The 21,699-nt window shown below is 38.1% G+C and overlaps 1 protein-coding gene and 1 pseudogene across 1 annotated transcript in view; both read right to left on the reverse strand.

Moving 5' to 3' along the window:
* The window catches only part of PCCB (propionyl-CoA carboxylase subunit beta), a 59,005-nt gene that overhangs the window by 16,957 nt on the left and 20,349 nt on the right, over positions 1-21,699 (reverse strand). The window contains exons 6-9 of the mRNA XM_006907219.2: positions 18,304-18,414; positions 11,708-11,816; positions 8,136-8,256; positions 6,121-6,202 (exon numbers count right to left, since the gene is read on the reverse strand). Of these exons, the coding sequence (XP_006907281.1) occupies positions 6,121-6,202; positions 8,136-8,256; positions 11,708-11,816; positions 18,304-18,414 (423 nt within the window). The remainder of the gene's footprint in view (positions 1-6,120; positions 6,203-8,135; positions 8,257-11,707; positions 11,817-18,303; positions 18,415-21,699) is intronic.
* On the reverse strand, positions 11,135-11,253 carry LOC112475975 (annotated as a pseudogene).

Here is a 21,699-nt window from a genome sequence, read left to right on the forward strand (position 1 = left end):
GTAGTTACTTATATCATCCATAAGTATGAACTTACGGATTGTTGTTTTCTTACGTGGACTGTAATCTTTTACCATCGTTATTTATTTTATGTACACATTGTCCCAAATTTGTCAATGCGAGTTCATTCTAGGCGACTCCCATCCCCTTTTGATGTTTCTCCATCATTCTTTGAGCTCTACCTTTATATCTGAAATTACCTTACTTTCAGGTTCATCTTGTATTTTTTCCTGCCCCAAGCGTTGAATTGGCCATTTTTCCAAGGGATACAGGTTCCTTTGGGGGAAGGAGGGATGGGTGTGGGTGTGGGTGTGTGGGTATGTGTGGGTGTGTGTTTGCTTCTAAGAGAACAGGGCTAAAAAATCCATAGAGCTAAGAAATCCACAGACACACAGACACACACACTTATTTCTAAAAGTAGTATAAAAACCATGAGTTTGTACTGATAACTCCAATTCCAGACCAATTCAACTACAGGGTTCATTCTAGTTTTCCCCTCTTCAATATTTATTAACTCCTTTCTCCTACAGTAGACATCTTATTCCCATTATCCTCAAAATGTACTTATTTATTCAATCCTCAAATCCAGAGACAATTGTTTCAGAATTGTTAACCCATATAACTGCAAAAAAAAAAAAAAAAAAATCTAAAATTCAGTATTTCTTATAACTAGTCCTGTTGTTAGACTAAAGGCAGTTTTGTCTTAAAGTAGTCCCGGATCTTGTTGATTTTAATATGTAAACATTAATAGTGTCACCATCCCTTCCACCCACCCTGTGTTAACTAATTTCATTATTTTCTGGTTTATCTTTGTGTGTATTACAGAAAAAAAGCACATATATTTCTATCTTTTTAATTACCCCTTCTATTTTAGATAGAAAATAACATATTATACTCTTTTGCATTTTGGGTTTCTTCATTTAACAATATATCCTGAAAATCACTCCATATTGGTTCACAGAGGTCTTTCACACTCCTGCATAGTATTCTATTGTGTGGATTTACCAAATTTATTCAGCCAATCTCCTATATATTGTTAACATTATTTTGAAGCTTACATTAGGGTTAAAATATTTCACAATGATAAATAACAATGTCACAAAAATACCCTTGCGCATCTATAATTTTGTATGGTAGGAAGTGTATCTTCAGGGTAAATTCCTAGAAGTGGGGCTGCTGGGTCAAAGTGTAAATGCTTATTTAATCTTAGATAGTACCATATTCTCCTACTAGCAATGTATGAGAGGGTCTGTTTCCCAACAGAACTACCAATGGAATAGGTTTTCAAGTTTATTTTTTGCCAGTCTGACAGATGAGAAGTGATAACTCAGTGTAATTTTAATTTTAATTTGTATTTCTAGCTTTATGAATAAAGTTGAAAAGTATACTTTACCAAATTGACCACAGAAAAGATAAACTCCAAGAGACACATTCACATTAAAAAACAGAAGGAGTTATCAAAAAGCTATTTATCCTCTCCCACAAAAAATCACCAGGCCCTGACAATTTCACAGGAGAATTTCTACCAAATCTTTAAAGAACAGATAATCCCAATGCTATTTAAATTGTTCCAGGGCATAGAAAAAGAAAAAAAAGACTTGCAAGTTCTTTTTATCACATTTTATGAACTGAATTGTCTCTCTCCTGCCCCCCAAAATTCATAGGCTGAAGTATAACCCACAATGTGATTATATATGGAGATAGGGCCTTTAAGGAGATAATTAAGATTAAATGAGGTGATAAAGGTAGGACCCCAATCTGATAGGACTAGTGTGCACACAGAAGAAAGACCACATCAGGACACACCAAGAGGACAGCCATCTGCAAACTATGAAAAGAGACCTCACCAGAAACCAACCCTGCTGACACCCCGATCTTCGACTTGTACGAGCACTGTGAGAAAATTAATTTCTGTGTTTTAAGCAATCCAGTCTGTGGTATTTTGTTATGGCAGCTCTAACAGACTAACACATGAAGCAAGCACAACACTGACACCAAAAACAAATTTAAAAATACCTCAAAAAAATAAATCAGCTAGTATCACATGATGTTGATGCAAAAATCCAAAAAAAAAACATTAACAAAACATAACGAGTAGGGTTTTACCTCAGGAATATAAGAACAGTTCAACATTAGGAAATAGGAAATGGGAAATCTAGTAAGATAGATTTATAAATAGATCTAAGGAGAAAAATCGTGTTCATTACCATAAATGCTAAAAGGGCATTTAATGATATCAATATCCATCCCTGATTTAAAAAATAAGTAAACAATAAAAATTAAAACAGAAACCAGCGGTAGCTTCCTTAGCATGAAAAAAGAATATTAGAAAACATTAATGACAGTCTCTGCGAAGTTAGAAATAAGACAAAGATGTCCACTATTACAACAGTTACTCATTACTGTATTTGATAAAATATGGAGGTACAGAGACGATGCAGTTAGACAAGAGAAAGAAATGACATAAAGTAACTGGAAAGGAAAAGATAAAACTCTTTATATGTAGACAGTATACTACCACACTTGAAAAACCCAAAAGAATTTAGGTGAAAGAATATAAAACTGATAAACAGAATCTGTTGCTTTCATAGATACCTAGAAAAAGTTAGAAGATAAAAATGACATCATTTACAATAAAAAGATAAGATACTTAAGGAATAACAGAAGTGTGAACAGAGACTCATGGAAATGGACTATAGACTAATGGTTATCAGAAGGTTGGGGGTAAGGGAGGCGTAGAGAGGTAGACGAGGTAAAGTGGGTCGAATATGTGGTAATAGAAAGAAATCTAACTGGGAGGTAAACACACAGTGTAAATATTATATATGCCTTACTGTTAAAGTGTACGACTGAAATTAGATTTCGTTAACCAATGTCACCATAAAAAATTAATTAATTAAAAAAACAAGAAATGTGAACAATCTACACTAGGAAATGATTAAAATAATCCTCAAGGGGGAAAAAAGTACACTTTTAACAAATAAAAATACAAACTATGTTTTTAAGATTATTCCAGGTTCATAAGGATGTCTATTCTCCCACGTTCATAGATTTAACAGGATCCCAATAAATAACAGCAGGATTCCCTACTTCCACCCCTTTACACCCTAAATCAAGACAAACTGACTCTTAAGTTCATATGGAAAAATAAATAAGCATGATTAGGCAAGAAAACTCTTAAAAGAATAATCAAGAGAAATTATCCCTACCAGATGTGGAAGCATACCAAAACTCTCAATAATTGAAACAGCATGGTATTGGCCAAGTGTTGGTGAGAATGTGAAGTAACTGGAATTCTCACATACTGCTGGTGGGAGAACAAATTAGTACAATCCCTTTTTTGAGAGATTATTGGTATCATCCCTTTGGCAGTATCTACTAAAGCTAAATGCATGCATACCCTATGACATGGTACTTTCATTCCCAGGTATGGATCCAACAGAAATGTGTAATTTATGCACCAAAATTATATAATAGAATGTTCATATCAGAACTATTTGCAATAGCCCCAAACTGGAACTACCCAAATGGCCATCAAAAGTAAACATATTCATACAAAAGACTAAAGAAACCAATGAGAAAGAACAATATGCAACAGTATGGACAAATCTTACAAACATAATATTGAGTGAAAAAAACTAGACACAAAAGACCATATACTATATGATTCCAATATTTATATAATACACAAAAACAAGAAAACTAACTTGTGCTGTTAAAAGTCAGGAAGGTGCTTTCCTTCAGGAGCAGGGGGGAAACAGTGACAAGAAAGCATCAGGGAGGCTTCTCTGTTTCTCTATGTGATGCATTTTATTTGATCTATTTTATGTAATTTTTTGTTACTTAAGGTTTAAATATTTTTTTTATAATGGTTACCTCTATAACTATATCTATTTAATGCTTAGTCCCCTGGGGTTAGCAATTAGAGGGGGTCATTAGTAGGTCTGTCATTCAACAGAGGAAGAAAACCAGAAGCCAGATTCTGGTGAGAAGGAAACAAAGAAGAGACAAGAGCAGTTTAAATGATTAGGGAGAAAAGAATTTGGGCAGTAGTTAAACAGAGATATGAGTTAAGAGGATTTTTTTTTTAGCAGACATCTATACATGTTCATACACATTTATTGCTAAGAGGAAGAAGTGAGAGATTTAGAGAAACCAGTCAAGAAAGCAAGACCCTGGGGATGGGAAGATAGAGCCCAGGTGGAGATACCTCATTCTTTGAGCCTGGGGAGATATTAGGATAGTGACAGTGGAAAAACGGTTACCTAAAGGGAGTGAGGAACCTGATGCTCTCAATTTTCTCCATGAAGCAAATGCCTATGTCATCTGATCAGAGTGGGGAGTGGAGAAGGAAGTTAGGGGTTGGATCAGGCCTTAGGAAAAGTGAAGAAAAGGTGAAGTGAAAAAAACTAGACACAAAAGACCATATACTATATGATTCCAATATTTATATAATACACAAAAACAAGAAAACTAACTTATGCTGTTAAAAGTCAGGAAGGTGCTTTCCTTCCTGACTTTTAACAGCATAAGTTAGTTTATAAGTTAGTTTATAACCCACAGCTTATAATCAGAGGACAGAGAGGCACACTGAGAGCCCAGCTCAGGGTTGGTACAGGAGGGCTCTGGGGCTTTCCTCCAGAAACCTCAGGCACCATAGGCAGCATTTGGATAGATGACTGAAGCCTTGAACCAGGGAGAAGAGTCTAAAGGACAAAAGGAGAATCGGGACCCTATTTTACCTTCACAGTGGAGACCCACAGCTTATAATCAGAGGACAGAGAGGCACACTGAGAGCCCAGCTCAGGGTTGGTACAGGAGGGCTCTGGGGCTTTCCTCCAGAAACCTCAGGCACCATAGGCAGCATTTGGATAGATGACTGAAGCCTTGAACCAGGGAGAAGAGTCTAAAGGACAAAAGGAGAATCGGGACCCTATTTTACCTTCACAGTATTTTTTGGACCTAAAACTACCCATGCCATGTATGTTTTTCCTCTCTGTATCTCTCATCCAAATGTGAAGTCCCTGAGGCAGGGATTTTGTCCACCACAGTGTCATAACAGCGCCATTAGTATCTGGCAGAATGGCAAAATCCAAGCTGAGACAAGAAGGCAGAGGCCAGGAAGGGCTGAGGACTCCAGAGGAATAAGAAGATTGAGGGCTGGAGAGTCAAAGAGTGGGAGAGGGACAGGCACAACTGTGAGGATGTAGAGAAGACTGAAAGCTGAAGTCAAAGAAGGACAAGCTGGTTGAAGGGACTTATCTTCACGGCTCAAATGGTGCTCAACAGGTTACATAATCTAGCAATGAGGAGGGGCTGAGTCTGGCCATGGCTGCTGACTCATGCTGGCTCCCCAGAGTACAGGAGGAAAAGGAATAGGTCACTGAAAGAGCCAGAGCTCTAGGAGATGCTGTGCCCACGGAGCCATCTGTGTTCCGTTAAGCAAGGACTGCTGAGAGCACAGTGTGCATATGAAAGTGTGAAGGAGACGATGGTCATCAACAGATGTTCCCAATTTGCCCCAAACACTGTCCCCTCTTCACTAACAACCCAGGAATGTGCTACAAAAACAAAAAGGTACAAATGACTCCTGTCCTCCCCAGACGTATCTACCTACCTATGCACATACACACACACACCCCCCTCAACCTTGTCATAGGATACTCTATGTATACCCCTTTATCTAGAAAGACAAAATGTCCTCTAAGCATAAGGCTCCAAACAAAGATACCTAACAAAGAGACACCCTGACCTCAACACCAGACTCTAGGGACATGGCCCTTTCTCTATGCACCTCAGAGTGCCATCTAAAGACCCCTGTGTTCTGCTGGACAATTGGTTTCTTCTTCCTCCAGGCTTCAAGTCCATCTGAGCCAAAAGGGTGGCTGCAGCTCATCCCAGAACACACTACTTGGTGGTGTGGCTGAGCTAGCGAAGACTAAAGAGGCAGAAGCAGCACTTACAGAGTATATGATGCCCTTGGTCTTGGCCACAACTCATGCTCTGCCCGTATTGCCCAATGTTAAGGCCTGTGGGTCTAGCACTTCGTCACTAAGCCAAAGCACAATGACCATGGACATGGCTGAGCTAGCGAAGACAAAAGAGGCAGAAGCAGCACTTACAGAGTATATGATGTCCACCATGTTGTAGGCTTTGGTAGATTCCAAAGGGACAATTGTGTCAAGCTCAGGAACCAGACGGTCACTTTGGAGAGAAAGGGCAAATATAATCAATACTGGAAGAGCGAGTTGCCTTCTGTGGGTGGGGGATGGAAGAGGAAATGAGTGAGACAAATCACGGGGGCTGGGCTGATTCTGTCCTTACTGGGCTTGCAAAGCAGTCCCTGAAGATGTATTTCTTTGTTACCACCATGTTAAACTAAACTAGAGCTTGATATTAACCCCAAATATCTTTCTGTTTTCAATTAGAAGAAAAAATTAGCCTATTCCCTGGAATGTAATTCCTTCATCTATCCTCTAAATACCTCCTACATTCTAGGTACTGTGTGAGGCACTGGAGGACACTAGGGAACCAGACACTACCATGTCTCTACTACTTTCCCACTAGTGTCCCTACTGGTGCCCCACACTAACAAGGTCCCAGTCTAAGTTCCTGAGACATTAAAAATAAAACAAGAACTTGAAAAGGCAAAGTCAGAGCTCTGCTAAAATTAGAGTGGGTTCACATTCTCTGCTGGAAGGTAAATTTGCAAGAGCTCCTTTAAAAAAGGAAAGCCACAGGTCCCCTGGTGGGTGCAATAACTGAGGACTAACCAAACAAGTTCCTGGCTCTCTCCTTCCTCCTGCATCTATGTGGCTGAGCAAGGAGACTGAGCCAGGGCCCACTCTCACGTCACAGGAAGACTCAGCAACATGCCGCTCTCCAACAGGTTCTCATCCCTTTCTGTCCCATGTGGGTGGACAGAGGTTGTTTTGACCCTGAGATATACACCAGGGCTGAAGTTTGGCCTTGGTCAAGCCACATACCACATCAAGCTCAACTTCCCAGAGAGCTCGGCACTGGGGGTTTTGGCACAGCCTCACCAGGTAATAATGTTCTCCCTTACTTTTCATTTGCTACTTACACATATGCATATAGCTTCCTTGGGATCCTATGAAGAAGAGAAATGGCTAGGCCAAAGTAGGCTATTTAGATAATTCTGTGCCCTTGGGTCATAACATCTTCCAATGATGTCTTAAACATTTCAAGAATCCCAAACAGCATAGGTGCTCAGAAAAGGAGACTGTGCCTACAGCTTTGGGGCCTTGGGAGTACCCTCCCTTTCATGACTGCATATAATGAGCCATTGGTTGTGTCACCTGACCAGTGGGGTAGAGGCAGACAGGATGGGGCCCTGAGGCCGTGACTCTTCAGAGCATCCCTGGTCCAAACAGAGCCCCACAGTTGAGAGTCCAGGTCCGCCCCACAGGGCAGTGTCTGAAAATGGCTTTACCCTGAGAAATACAATTCTAAATCCCTTCTGAAGAAGAAAATCCAGGCCAAGTGAGTGCTTCAAAATCAGAGAGGACACAAAATGGAGAAGAAAGCAGCCAGAGGTCTGTAGCAATAGGTCCCCATCTGGACCTCATGTTTACTATGTGGTGCCCCCAACATCAGGCAATGGCATCAACAGCAAGAAGAAAAGAAGGTCTTCACTAGGTGGCCTACAACACAACCTACTCCAGGACTGCTCCAGGCTCCAGCCATAAGCAGGTGTGCATAAGCACATTTCTTAAAGGGCAGGCTACCTGCACCATTTCGGTTATTTATTTCATATCAAGACACACACAAAAAAGTTCCACCTCATATATATACACATATAAAATACATAACATATATACACATATATAGGTTAATTCTGGACAAATTAGGACTCTTAAAAATCAAAAATTTTTGGCCACTGTTTATTCCAAAGCTACCTATCAGACATTACACAAAGGAAAAAAGTGAATAAAAAATCTTTCTTTGCTCCTGTACCCAGACATGCTAAGACCATGTCCACACCTGGGAGACACACCAACTCCACTCCACTATCTACTTCTAGCTGCCCAACAGGGGAGACCCTAGAGGTCCTTCAAAGGCAAAGGGGCCAGAGATGAGCAAGGCAATCTGCAAAATGAGAGAAGATGCAACTCACCTGGGATCATGGCATTCACGAATTGGAGCTGGGTCCTGACTGCTGAGGGGCAGGTAGTTGAAGAACTCCCGGAGATTACACAAGGCATCAACATCATTTTCAAAAGCTCTGTGGGCAACACCTGAGAAAACAAGGAGGCTATAATGAGCCAGGGCACCTGTCTGTCAGTCCAAAAATGCTGTTTCACGTCCACCTGCCACTTCTGGGGCATGTCTGCAGCAAACTATGCTGTTATAGCTCTGTCCTCTCCACCCATCACTGAGGATGGGATATCACACACCACATACCTTCAGGATGATTGTCAGTTCATGCAGCCTGCTCCCTCTGTTCTATACCTCTTTAAGGGTCACTCCTTAAAGAGGAGTCCTTGCTATAACGTCACCTACTCAGAAAAGCTTTCCCTGGCACGTCCCTGGCACGCCCATCCTCCCAACATCCCTGTATTGTATAGGAGTTCTCTTTGCACTTTCTCCTGCTACACCTGTCTGTTTATTTCCCTGTTTACTGCCTGACATCTTCCCTAGAAAATCAGCTTCAACTGGGTAGAGACCAGGCCTATCTTACCACCACAGTCTCACATCAAGAATAATGCCTGACTGTATGTTGATGATCTCAACAAAGCTGGAAAAAATAAAAGAATGACTGCCACATGTCATGGTATTCAGCAATGGTTAAAGGAATGGAAGGAAGGAGGGAAAGCACGTGGGCCTAGTGAGGAATCAAGCAATCATTCCTCAAGAACACTCTAAAATCACAGAACAGCCAATTAAGGCCACAGACATGAGAGAGAAAGCAGAGCCAAATACTCTCAGGTTCACCCACCAGACTCCTAGCTTCCACTACTGCCCCTACAGTCTCTTCTCCATAAAGCAGCCAAAGTAAGCTTTTTAAGTCAGATCATGTCATGGCTACTCCAATCACCCTCTTTGACATTTATGGAACATGCCAGCTACTCAGAGCCTTTTCATAAGCTATTCCCTCTGCCTGAAATGCTTCTCCCCTAGATATCCATAAGGTTAATTCCTTTAAATCTGCTCAACTGCTACCCTCACAGTCCTTATCACCCTATTTAAAACTTCAACAACCCCAACACCCTTGACCCTGTTCTACTTTTTCCATGGCACATATTACCTTATTTATTAGACTTATTGTTTAAAATCTATCTCTTTTGCTAGAATATAAGCCCCATATAGGCAAGAATATGTTTCTTTCACAAATGCAATCCTAGCACATAGAACAATGCTTGACACGTAGACCCTTGATGAATATTTGTTGATGAATAAAAAGCATGTTCCCCATGACAGAATTCTCTCATTCAAGAAATATTTATAAACTGGCACAGCCACTCTGGAGGACAGAGTGACAGTTCCTTAAAATGTCAGACAGAGTAACCATTTGATCCAGCAATTCCACTCCTAGGTATATATCCAAGGGAAACAAAAACATATATCCACACAAAAACTTGCACATGGATGCTTATAGCAGCTTATTCATGACAGCCAAAAAATGAAAACAATACAAATGCTTAACTTATCGATGGATAAACAAAATGCAGTATATTTATACATTGAAATATTATCTCCAATAAAAAGGAATGAAGTATTGATTCACGCCACAACTGCATGAACCTTAAAATTCTACTAAGTAAAATAAATCTATCACGAAACACCACATATAATTTCATTTGTTAATGCCATGTATCTTCATAATAGACAAATCCACAGAAATAGAAAGTAGATTAGTGATTGCCTAGAACCAGAGTATTTGGAGGGAAATGGGGATCAAATGCTAACAGGTAGAGGGTTTCTTTCTGGGGTGAAAAAAATGTTCTAAAATTGATTGTGGTGATAACTGAACCACTGGTGAATGCATACTTTAAATGGGTATATCACATGTATAGTATGTGAATTATCTCTCAATAAAGCTATTACCAAAAAAAATATACACACACAAAAACACATATGGCCTCATGCCCATAAAGAACACCAAATGCTGCCTTTAAAACTAAAAGCGTGCTTTAGTTTTACTTTAAACTGTCAAAGCTACAAAGGAGAATTACACACCTATGTTTAAGTATGTATATGTATAGTCACATCCATCTGCATGAAAAACTGCAAGGTATAACCAAAAAATAAGTGGTGGTTATCTGTGCATGATAGAATTCCTGGTGATTTTTATTCCTTTATTTTCTAAATTGCCTACCACAAACATGCAATACTATTGAATGAGGAAAAATAGCATATTTCATCAAATCTAAGATGCCATCAAGACTCAACAATATTTTATATCCCAATAAGAAAGAAATACTGCTGCCAATTAAGCCCTGAGACAAGAGTATGATGACAAGCTGTGAGGGAATCGATGACGAGAAGTATTCTGATTCTAGGTGTGTATTGAAGATACTGCTGAATGGAGTTGATGGGTGGAGGGGAAAAAAATGAGTCAAGGTTGATGCCAACCTGAGATGGGGAAGGAATAATTTTAGTGGGCAGGGGGATCAAGAGCTCTCACTTAAAAAAATATATATTTCATCAAACCTTGATAGTTAAGATACACCTCTATTATATGTACACTAAGAAGGAAATGCTGATAGTTAAATGCATTAACCACGGTATATAATACAGTGCATAAATCAGTTACACTAGCCTCCCACTGCTTTGAAATCTTTCAAAGAGGCAGTTTCTCCTGTCTTCAGTTATACTTCTTGCTGTGTTGTAGACAGTCCTTTCACAGCTTGGTGTCTTTTTCCAAGAAAATATGGAATTCCAGTCATTACTCCAACAACAAACATCTTCGCTAATATCAGATTCATGCTCTGATCCCAATTCCATGCCTCTCCATACAAACAATAACTTTTTGTTTCAATGCCAAAGCACCGAATAATTTTTATACATTTCATTGTTTTTGTTTTGTTTTTTTTTAGGCAAGGCAATCCTTGGTTAACCTCACAGACTGCAAGGACCTTGTCAGCTTACAATCCCTTATATTTTTATTTTTTATGCCTATAGCACCTGGTCTTCCTAGGTGGTCTCCCATCCAAGTACTAACCAGGCCCGACCCTGCTTAGCTTCTGAGATCAGACAAGATTGGGCTTGTTCAGGGTAGCATGGCCGCAGACTCTTTATACATTTCAAACTCAGCATGTATGGCATGTAACTTCAAAGGGGTAAAGAGCTATGACCAAGTTCATGAACATGTGGGCCATGACCATAACATTACAACTGCACCTGGCAATGGTTATTGGTAAAATATTGGCATACCCCAACTTTGGAGTAAAAGAAAGTCAGAAAACAATTATTTCTTTAAAGATCCACTGTATATACATAACTCATACCATTTATAACCATTTGAGTTATCTTTAAAATTTTAAAGACTATCAAAGCATTAGTATTAACAAATTTGATACTAAATGCACCTTTATTACTATAGCTGTAGTCAACATACCATATTAAAGTCTTCCCAAATAAATTCTGCCAATTAAGTGATATTTGTAAAAGATTGTCATCATTCTCTCTGGCAGTGCCTTCTTCTCAGTGTCTGAAAACAGTAAAGTGAGCCTCGAGGCCTCTAACCTGACATGGTGGTGTGGGTCCTGGCACCACCAAGCTCCTCCTGGGTAACATCCTCATTGGTGACAGACTTCACAACATCAGGGCCAGTGATGAACAGGTAGGAGGTGTCCTGAAATTGGAACATTCCAGAAAGATAAACCTCAGCACCAGAGCTAGATGGAGCCTTAAGGTTCACACAGCCGCCAAGAAGACAGAAACAGAGAAGGTCGTGACATCATAGCAAAACCAGGTTAGGATGCAGCTCAAAGATGCATATCCAAACTAAAGACCCAAGTTTCTTTTATTTTTTAAAATTTTTGTTGCATGGTTCTATCTCAACAAAATGAGTTGCAGTGTGGCTAACATTTCAGAGTCATTCATCTGTAGAACACCCTAACAGGTGGCCCTATTCAGAGCTTGCTGTGCATCAAACATTTTTCTAAGCACTTCATATGATTGTGTCATTAAAGCCTAGGTACTGTTATCATTCCTGTTTATAGATGAGGAAACTGAGGAACTGTGACAGCATGCAGCTTGCCTAAAATGAGCAAGCCACCTTCAATGGTAATTAATGCTTGGGAGTTTTCAGACAGTGACAGGCTTTTAATTTTTAGTTTCTAATTTAAAGATAATAAAGGCATATTGCAAAAAAGTTTAAACAGAATAGAAGATACAGAGGGAAGTACGTCAATATCCAAGCCCTCATTTCCAGGCTTCCTATTCCCTTCTCCAAAGGCAACCACTGTCACTTTCTCTCTCCTTAGAAAGATATCCACGCATATGAATACAGATATATATATTTGCCTTCTTATGTTTTCTCCAGCACAGTGTCCTACAGAGACTGTTCTGAAACTTCTTGAATATTATTCTATATTAGTATAGGGTATGTATCATAATTTATTTAACTGTCACTTACTGATGATCATTTAGGTTGTTTCCAGTATTTCGCTATAACAAGTAATTCTGCAATAAATATCTCACTACAGGCATCTCTGTCAGCTCACTGTTCATGTTCTTTGCTCATTTTTCTACTGGACAGTTGCTTTTATACACTAAGGAAATTATACACTTAGACTGTTACGTGTGTTGTTATTAGTCTTTATTTTATGGTTCCTTGGTTTCGAATCTTGCTAGAAAGGTAGAGCTAGAAAGGTCTTTCATCCCCACTCTACACAAAGATTCAAATGAATGTTCACAACAGCATTATTTCTAGCAATCAAAAACTGGAAACAATGTCTGTCAGGAGGTGAATCTCAAAATAATTATCCAAAGTGAAAGAAGCCAGCCCCCAACAAAAAGAAAGAGTACATACTCTTTGTATTTTTTACATACAAAATGTCATTTTGTATGATTCTGTTTATAGGACATTCTAGAAAATGCAAATTAATCTATTGTGATAGAAAGCAGATGGATGGTTACCCTAACACAAGGATAGAAGGTAGAGAAAAATGTATTACAAAGATACATGAGGAAACTTTTGGGGGTGATGGCTATGTTCGTTATCCTGCTTGTGGTTACAGCTTCATAGTTGTATACTTGTGTCAAAACTCATATTGCATGACTTAAATATGTGTGGTTCATATTACATCAATTATAACTCAAAGTAGTAAAAAACTGGAAATGCAAGAATATCTCATACCACTTGAAGAATAAGGAGGGACAACTTGCTGTACCAGTCATCGGCATTTGTCACAAAGCCACTGTAACTGAGATAGTGTGATATTGGCATAGGAATAAACAGACTGATAAGAGCTCAGTGAAACACTACTGATATATGGACAACTGATTCGTGACGTGTGGCGTTATAAAGGAGGAATACAGAAACTATCTTCATGACTCTGGAGTAGGAAAAAGTTCAAGAATTAAAACACACTACCCATAAAGTATTCATTTGACATTAGTTCTCATATCAAAAGGGCACAGAAAACAGCTTAAAGGAACTCCTGCTAGCTAAGTGAAGGGCAATCTACACATGAAAATAAATAATTACAGTAATGGAATATAAACCATTGAGTAAAATAGGAAATCCACGAACTCATATTAGTAATAAATCATTGAAATAAACAAATGTCGAAGAAAGCGAGGCTCTTCCTTAGAGTACAATGCCAACTGAAATGAAGTGGTAGCGTTGAAAAATAACAATTTTGTAAAGATTGATTCAGATAAGAATCATCAACAGATGCTAAATCAAGGAGAAAAGGTATAATACAAAACAGAATACTTGTATGGTCTCAAAGTATCTCCCCATGAGTATTTATCAGTTATAAAGGAAAAACAGTAACTACGCAGTAGAGAAGCCAGACAACATCTTGAACAGTGATCAAACTGATATCACCAACGAGGGGCAGAGATCACTTATGTAGTAGACCGGCTAGGATAACTAATCTGAATCTACTCATGAGAAAACAACAGATAAACCCAAACTGAGGAAAAAAAAATCTATAAAATAATTCATTTTGTAGTCTTCAAAAGTACCAGTATCATGACAAAGTAAGTTTGAGAAACTGTTCCAGATTAAAGGAGATTAATGTGCAATGACAACTAAATGCAAATGTGATCTCAAAATGGATCCAGTACTGGAGAAAGAAAATGCCACAACAAACATTATTGGGACAACTGACCATACTGGACTCTGGATAGTAAACAAAAATATTGTATAGGATAGACTATATGTTAGGCATATGTAAAACATCTTAAATTTTAAAAGACTGAAATCATACAAACTATCTTGTCGAATCACATCGGAATGAAACTAGAAACAGAAGGAAAACTGGAAACTTCACAAATACATGGAAATTAAACATCACAAGCTTAAACAACCAATGGGTCAAAGACAAATCAAGAGAAATTTGAAAATATTTTGAGACAAATGAAAATGAAAAACACAATGTACAGAAACTTGTGGAATACAGTGAAAGCAGTGCTAAGTGGGGAATTTATAGCTGTAAACACACTGGAAAGAAGAAAAGTCTCAAGTAATCTAACTTTACACATAAGGTGCTAAAAAAAAAACAAGCTAAACCCAAAGCTAGCAGAAGGAAGGAAATAAAATTTTAGCAGAGGTAAATGAAAAGAACAGAAAAACAATAAAAAAATAAATGAAACCAAAAGTTAGTTCTTCAAAAAGATCAACAAAACTGACAAATCTTTAGCTTGATAGACTAAGAAAAGAACCAAATTACTAAAATCATAAATGAAAACAGGCACATTACTACCAATTCTACAAGAATAAAAAGGATTATAAGTTTATTATGAATAATTCTACACCAATAAATTGTATAACTTAGCTGAAATGGACAAATTTCTAGAAACACAAAACCTACCAAGATTGAATCATGAAAAATAGAAAATCTGAACAGACCTATAACTAGAGTGAGGAGACTGAATCAGTAAACAAGAACTTCCAAATGAAAAGCCCAAATCAAATGGCTTCCCCGGTGAATTCTACCAAACATTTAATAAAGGATTACATGTGAATCCTTCACAGTCTTTCCTAAAAACTGAAGAATAAACACTTCCTAACTCATTTTATAAGGCCCAGCATTACCTTAATCCCAAAGCCAGACAAAGACACTATAAGAAATATATTGATCAGTATCCCATAAAAATACTGACACAAAAATACTCAACAGAATACTACCAAAACTGATTCAAAAACGTTTTAAAAGAATTATATTCCAAGACCAGATATAATTTTTTCCTGAAATGCAAGGATGGTTCAACACACGAATATCAATGTAATATACCACATTAAAGAATGAAGGGGGAAAAAATTACATAATAATCTCATCTGATGCAGAAAAAGCATTTGACAAAATTTAATACCCTTTTATGATAGAAATACTCAGAAAACTAGAAATAGAAACAACCTTTATGTGGTAAAAGCCACATATGAAAAATCCACAGTGAATATCACATTCAATGGTGAAAGACTGAAAGTTTGTTTTCTAAGATCAGGTATAAGGTAAGGATGCCCACTTTCGCCACTTTTATTCAAGATAGTACTGGAAGTCCTGGCCAAAGCAATTAGGCAAAAAAGGGGAGGGGAAGAAGGGTGAAGGAGAGGAGGCCAGAGAAGAGGACAAGAGAACGGAGGGGTGAGGTAAAGAAAAGAAAACGGCAGGAAAAAAATAAAAGAAATAGGAAAGAAAGAGGTAAAATTATGTTTGCAGATGACATTTTGTATTTGGAAAACTTTAAACATTCCACAAAGAAGTTAGAACTAATAAACAAATTAAGCAAAGCTGCAGGACAAAAAAATCAACACAAAAAAAATCAGTTGCTACCAGAGGGTAGCGGGAAGGTAGATCTAACTATGGGAGGTGAACACAGAGTGTAAATATATATATGCCTTACTGTTAAAATGTATAGCTGAAACTTATTGGATTTCATTAACCAATGTCACTATAAAAAAAATAAAAAATAAATTTACAGCAACCTTAAACTGTGCAACTATGTGATCTTTCTTACAGGTATAATCTAAAAAAAGGTGAACTCATAGAAAGAGAGAGTCAAATGATAGTTACTAGGACTGAGGGGTGGGGGAAATGGGGAGATCCGAGTCAAAGGGCACAAATTTCCAGTTATAAGATGGATAAATTCTGTCTATGGCCATGCTACCCTGAACAAGCCCAATCCCAGCTGATTTCAGAAGCTAAGCAAAGTCATGCCTGGTTAGTACTTGGATGGGAGACCACCTAGGAAGACCAGGTGCTACAGGCGTAAAAAATAAAAAAATACGCTGACAAGGTCTTTGCAATCTGTGAAGTCAACCAAGGGTTGCCTTGCCTAAAAAACAAAAATTAAAAAAATTTTTTTTAATTTTTTTTAAAAAGATGGGTAAATTCTAAGGATCTAACATACAGCATGTTGACGATAATTAACAATACTGTATTATATACTCAAAAGTTGTTAAGAGAGTAAACATTAAACATTATTGCCACAGAAAAGAATAGGTAATTATGTGGTGATGAAGGTCTTAGCTATAGACTAAGTTACAGTGCTAATCATTTTGCAATATATTAATGTATCAAATCAACATGTTCTATACCTTAAGCTTACACAATGTTATATGTCAATTATATCTCAAAGCTGGAAAAAAATAAAAATAAATGAGAAAACAGGTTAGAGTGAATTTCAGTATCCAGAGTGAGTAGAATACAGAAGCAAGACAGTAGGACCAAAGATGTGACAGGAAAAATCAGAGATGCCAGGGTGTGGCATCATGGAAGCCAAAGGAAAATATTACTGAAAGATGGAAGAAAATGAGAGTTAAAGAGCATTTATATTGACAAAGAAGTCACTGATGACCCTAGAGAACAGGTCTAGTGGACTGAAGGGACAGAGCTAAGTTGAAATGTGTTGAGAGGATGGGAAGATAAAAATAGGGCAACAGACACAGGGAGATGCAGACTAGGGGAGGGCTTTTCTCTTTGTTCTGAAGGTAGGAAAGACCTGAACATGGGCAAGTTCTGATGGGAGGATCCAGTACCAAGGGAGAGACTGAAGGTAGTATATGTAAGAAAAAAAAGAACTGACAGAATATGGCTACTTAAAAGGTGGAAGAGTTGTATTCAGTGATGTGTATGTATGCAGAAAGATGGGGAAAGGATGGCCTTGGCCCGAGGAATTGATACCACACCTCCATTCCTACCTGATGGGAAGGAGAAGAGAACTCGGGTAGCACCAGGCAATGGTAATATATAGATTTAGAGGGCAAAGCTCAGGGAATTCTGCTTTGTTCAGAAAGTAAGAAATGTGGTCAACTTAATTTTTAAAACCTATCCCTGTTGTTGAACATTTAGGTGGCTTTGAATCTGTCACTAACAGAAAAGTTGGGTCAAAGGGTAAGAACTTTTCTAAATCTTCGAATTCCTATTGCTAAACTATTCTCAAGAGAAAAAGGTTTCCTATTTACATTGTACCTATTTATGCTGTTCTCCTCATATTGGATGACTATTTCGCCCACTCTCATCATCTTTCTATCTTACCACTTATTGCTCATTATTGTTAAAAATATTTTAAGAGGAAAAAACTGATTTTAAAAAGGTTTCAAGTTAAGGGTAATCATCCATGTATAAATTCAAGTACACTTCATTTAAAAATCATTTAAAAAAATCATTTCTTCAAATCATGTAATAAAGATACACACCTTTAAAAATGAAGCTGGAAATCAGATTTACCATTACCATTATAAACAAAATGTAATATATTTACAAAGAGCCAAAGAAATAAAGGTGGGACATAAGAAACAACTTCCCAACAAAGAAAATTATAGAAAAGCCTTCCATGAGAAACTTTTTGAATAGGATACAGTTAACAATCATCTGTCTGGGCAGAGGACAAGATCTTTTGATTACCCGAAAATCATTTGCAATTCAGATCAACAAGTAAAATCACCCACCAATGAAGTACACAAGCACATTCTGCCACTGAACTCCTACAAGCTACAGATTTTATGCCAAAACCTTCTCTCCACCAAGACCTTATCATCACTAACCTGAAAGACAATGAGAATACAGATAACAACCCAGGATCTGGGTCAGGAATTATTTTTATTGTAGGTGAAATACTTTACATCCCTCAAAGGGCAGGAGAAACAGTTCTTTCTTTCTTACCTTTACCATGAACGTGAAGTCTGTTAGGGCTGGGGAGTAGACAGCCCCACCAGCACATGGGCCCATGATCAGAGAAATCTGAGGGATGACTCCAGATGCGGTGACATTCCTCTGCCAAAAGAGAAAGATAAAGGCATCTGGTTACAGAGGTGTTCAAGGCATTATCTGCAGAAAGACAAAGGCAACAATAAAATTATATTTGGCTTTTACTCACAGAAATTCTATCCTGGAGGCAAGAGACCTAATTGGTATAGTTTCTTCCAGAACTATGGAATGATTGTCATAATACTTTCTGGGGCAAATACTTTTTTCTCTTCCTTCCTTGGCAGTAGTCCCCAAAAGCTCTACCAGGATATAAGCTCATAGAGAACCCCACCACTCTCACCCCAACTCCAAACACACCTCAGGCATAGGAACCCTGTCTGCACAAAGCTGTCCAGAAGAATGAATGAAAACCTTAGGAAGAATATATAGGGCTGAATTGGATTAAACATGGCAGAGTGAGAGATGTCCCCAAATCTCTCCCCTTGAAACAACAATAAGCTGAACATCTAAAACTCAACAAAAAACACCCAAACTGCACACCAGCACGTCTGAGCATCGGATCTGCACATAAGAACCACCACAGGTCAGAACCCCGGGTGTCGGGCAGTAGACTGGGAGAAACAAAGAAGCTGCCTCTTGCAGCCACCGGAGCTCCCTGTAGGAGGAGGGGGAGGGGAGAACGTGCAGCGACTTCCCTGAACAGCCCTGCCTGGGAGTGCTATGAGCTCCACAGAGCTGGTGGCAGTGCCTACTCATCAGGGCAGAAGGTAGAGAAACAGGGACGGCAGAAAAGCGGGGATAGCAGAGAAACAACACTTGATTTTTACCAGCCTCAGTTATAAAACCGAGGCTGGGCTGCAGCCCCTATCTGCCAACCCAGAGGAACCCTCCACCGCCATACCCTCCAAGATGAATCACCGCAGAGCCCCAGGGGAATATGAGTAAACGCTACCGAAACTGTCACTAATACTGACAGGGAGTGAGACTGAGGGTAGCAAGTGCGATTAAACATCTATAAGGGAAAAAAAACATTATTAAGACTTTACATAAAGCAGAGATCCAATAGGCTTAGACTCCACCGACTGGAAACTAAAAGAAAAACACCTTCTTTGCAACAGGCTAAGGACCATTATATAATAAATCTTTCTGGAAAAAAAAAAAGCAGAACACACTTCCATTAATGGCCAGGTGGAGAAATAATCCATTAAACACCATGAACAACCAAGGCATCTCAGAAAGAAAGAGAAAAATCTCCAGAAAATAAGCTTATAGACATAGAAATATGCAACTTAAATGACAGAGGCTTCAAGATGATACTTCTGAAAAAACTCAGTGAGTTCCAAAACGAGTCATATCAACAATTTCAAGAAATAAAAAAACAACTAGATGAACAGAGCAAGGAGATGGAAACCCTCACAAAGAACAGAATAAATCTTCTGGAGATAAAAAAAACACACACACATTGCAAGAGTTGAAAATGAAATAGCAAGCATGGGAAATAGAGTAGACCAAATGGAAGACAGGATCACTGATATCGAAGACAGAAAAATAGAAATAAATAAGAAGGAAGAAGAGAGAAACTGAAGAATGAAAAATAATGAAAGAGAAATACAAGAGGGCATTACCAAAGGTGAGGAAAAGGAGCAGGGACTAGAAAGCATTTTCAGACAAATAGTGGACGAGAATTTCCCAAATCTAAGGTGTGAGCTGGAGCTTGGAATTCAAGAAGTCAACAGAACATCCACTTATCTCAATCCAAAAAAGGCCATCACCAAGACCCATTGTATTAAAATTATCAAAAATCAATGACAAAGACAGAATTCTCAGGGCAGCCAGTGAAAAGAAAATGGTAACTTATAAAGGAAAATCCATTAGATTATCATCGGAATTCTCAGCACATACCTTACAAGCCAGAAAGGAATGGAATGAAATATTCAAAATATTAAGTGAAAGGAACTACCAGCCTAGAATAATGTATCTAGCTAAGCTCTTCTTTGGACATGAAAGAGAAATTAAGACCTTTCTACATATACAAAAATTGAGGGAATTCTCCACTACGAGGCCTGCACTACAGGAAATACCTAAAACAAAATGACAAAAAAAAAAAAAAAAACCATAATTAGGAGTAAAGTGACTATCGGACAAATAGAAGCAGAGGAGTGCAACCCTTACTAAGAATAGGGCATTATAAGCTTAAAAAATAAGAAGAGAATTGCTATAGCAAGATAGTAATGAGCATTCAGCATACATAGGGACAAATTGAGACAACAGTGATTGAAAAGGGGAGGATTCAATGATCCACATTCGAAAAGGGGAATGGAGATAAGGCACGTGCAGAAGAAAATGGACGAGTGTATATAAATTATGATCCTTTATATATTCATAACGGTAACCACACCAAAGATTCAGAACTGAGAATCTTTGAAACAAGAAGAACCAGAGGCAAAACCCACAAAAGCCAACCAAAATAAAGAAAACAGAAACACGAAGACAAGGAAGCAATGGAAACAACGAACTACCAGAAAGCAAAAGATAAAATGGCTATAAGAAGGCCTCATGTTTCAATAAGAAGGCATGGAGTTGGAGAATGGATCGAAAAATAAAACCCAACCATAGGCTGCCTCCTGGAGATATATCTCAGCTCCAAAGACAAATATAGACTCAAAGTGATGATACTGCAAGCAAATGACATTCAGAAAAAAGCAGGAGTAGCAGTACTAATACCAGACGAAATAGACTTCAAAATAAAAAAGGTAAAGAAACATACTGAAGGATACTTCATAATGATAAAGAGGATCATGTAACAAAAAGACATAATATTTATTAATATCTATGCTACCAATCAGGGAGCCTCGAAATATGTAAAGCAATTACTAACAGAACTAAAGGGAGAAACAGACCAAAACACTATCATGTTAGGGGACCTAAATATCCCACTGTCGGATATGGATAGATCTTCCAAACAGAAAATCAATAAGGAAATAACATCCTTAAATGACACATTAGACTAAATGGACATAATTGACATTTACAGAGCTTTCCATCTCAAAAGAGCTGCTTACACATTCTTCTCTAGTGCACATGCAACATCCTCAAGGATCGACCACATACTGGGACACAGAGATAGCCTCAACAAATATAAGAGGGTTGAAATCATACCAACCATATTCTCTGATCATAATGCTTTGAAACTAGAGATCAACTGCAAAAAGAAAGCAAGAAGAACCACAAATACATGAAGATTAAACAACATGCTACTGAAGAATAATTAGGTCAGGAAAGAAATAAAAAGAGAGATCAAGAGATACATAGAAATGAATGATAATGATAGTACGACATATCAAAACTTTT

The sequence above is a fragment of the Pteropus alecto genome, unplaced genomic scaffold, assembly GCF_000325575.1.
Source record: "Pteropus alecto unplaced genomic scaffold, ASM32557v1 scaffold92, whole genome shotgun sequence".
Lineage (NCBI taxonomy): Eukaryota > Metazoa > Chordata > Mammalia > Chiroptera > Pteropodidae > Pteropus > Pteropus alecto.